This window comes from Etheostoma spectabile, chromosome 9, assembly GCF_008692095.1.
Source record: "Etheostoma spectabile isolate EspeVRDwgs_2016 chromosome 9, UIUC_Espe_1.0, whole genome shotgun sequence".
NCBI classification, from domain to species: Eukaryota; Metazoa; Chordata; class Actinopteri; order Perciformes; family Percidae; genus Etheostoma; species Etheostoma spectabile.
The window spans coordinates 27,605,839-27,607,623 of NC_045741.1; the positions used below are offsets into that span (position 1 = coordinate 27,605,839).

The 1,785-nt window shown below is 38.9% G+C and overlaps 1 protein-coding gene and 1 long non-coding RNA gene across 17 annotated transcripts in view; both read left to right on the forward strand.

Annotated features, from left to right (window-relative positions):
* Positions 1-1,785, forward strand: part of LOC116695664 (uncharacterized) — an 813,105-nt gene that overhangs the window by 650,062 nt on the left and 161,258 nt on the right. The gene's annotated exons all lie outside the window — the stretch shown is intronic.
* Positions 1-1,785, forward strand: part of LOC116695586 (unconventional myosin-XVIIIa) — a 157,236-nt gene that overhangs the window by 96,130 nt on the left and 59,321 nt on the right. For all 16 annotated transcript variants that reach the window (XM_032525935.1, XM_032525936.1, XM_032525943.1 and 13 more), the window contains one exon: positions 103-222. In XM_032525935.1, coding sequence (XP_032381826.1) covers positions 103-222 — 120 coding nt within the window. The remainder of the gene's footprint in view (positions 1-102; positions 223-1,785) is intronic.

The following is a 1,785-nucleotide window of genomic DNA, read 5'->3' on the forward strand; positions in this document are numbered from 1 at the left end:
GTGTGGGTGTGTGGGTGTGTGTGTGTGTATATGTTTGTTCATATGGATGTTCATATGTATGTCCATATGTATGTTCATATGTATGTTCATGTGTTGATCCAGATCTCAGAGCTTTCATCAGAGCTGGCTGATGAGCGGAACACTGGGGAGTCAGCCTCCCAGCTGCTGGAGACTGAAACTTCTGAGAGACTTCGCTTGGAGAAGGACACAAAGGAACTGCAGGTATATACACACACGCACACGCACACTCTCACGCTTAAGTTTAGGTTTGCCTAAAACGGTCACACACCAGGGGCCTTATTCCTCACTGTGTCCATTAAAGCACTGACCCATTCCTTCACTTGATGCTTTTTCCCCAGCAGAGTTCTATTAAGGCAAATGAAAATGGAACTACTTTATTGTGATGGCAAATAGAGATGGATAACAGTTTATTGCCCAATTAGCGCTTTATCAGTAAGGTAATAAGATTTTCTACCAAACAACCACATTCTCCGACTTCACAATGACGTTTGAAGTTAAGGCACATTGTAAAATGTAGTTTAATGTCTGCTCATCTATACATAATTTTAACATTAGCACATCAGCTTGAATTATTAAAGAGCAGAACTGTCAGCCACCCCTGCCTTTGCTCCTGTGGGGTTTTATAGTCTATAGTAATGTTTCAAAAGGAGTAGTAATGTTGTAAAATGTCATACAAAATTAAACTTGGATAATTGAAACGCTGTCTTATATTTAAACATCGCTGTTTTGTCAAGACATTTAGGCAGTAATTATTGAAGACCCAGGAGATGCTAAGAAGCTTCTCCTTCCCAAGTGTAGGACCAGCAGATTCAAGGACTCCTTTGTCCCCCATGCCATTACACTCTACAACCCCTCACTTGGGGGGAGGAGGAAATAGAGTTAATATGGTAAAGAGGACAGTACATACACAGACATACCTGGACTCACATAATTACCTGGACACTTGAACACGTGACTTGACACTTGACACACTGATAATTTATGGTCATGTCTTTATGTCTTTTTATGGCCAAATGTTTTATTATTATTATTTATCATTATTATTACTTTTATTATTGCTAACTTTATACTATCTTCTTTTCTCTCTATGCTGTATTTTCCTTTTTCTTGCTAAAAACTGCTGGTGGAAATTTCAAGTTCCTTGCAGGAGTCATCCCAAAAGGATTAATAAAGAGAAGTCTAGGTCTAAGTCTAAGACACAGTTCATTCAACTGCAACAAGGTCTCAGAGGCATACAGAATGGCCATTCAGTTGAAATGAACAGATTTCAGTTGGAGATGTTACTGTTATAAAGGCTGATGGTAACCTTTTTTTCTTTTAATCTTTTAAAATTAACAACATTACTACAGTACTAAAGCACCACAACCCAAACAGTGCTCCATGCATTTAGTGCAGGCAATCCTTGCAAGAATTTTGCAATAAATGTATGTATAGATTCTTTTCCTAATCAGGATCAGTCAAATTCTAATGGAATTGTTTTATCAGAATTTAATTGCGCAATGCAGTTGTGTATATATAATACTTAAGGCATGGGCAACAGTGTTTGTGGACTAGCCAGGGTCTGGCTAGTCCACGCATTCCCGGACGGGAGAAAAACTCAAAAAATGCTCTGGTCTATTTTTTTTTTTTTTTAACCAATCACAATCGTCTTGGCGGTGCTAGGCTCTGTACAGAGCCGCTGCAAAATAGCCTCGGGAAGGAACTTGTTTAGGTGGAGCAACGTTCAAAAGTTGTTTTAGTCGTGCAACAGAAAACTCTGATTGG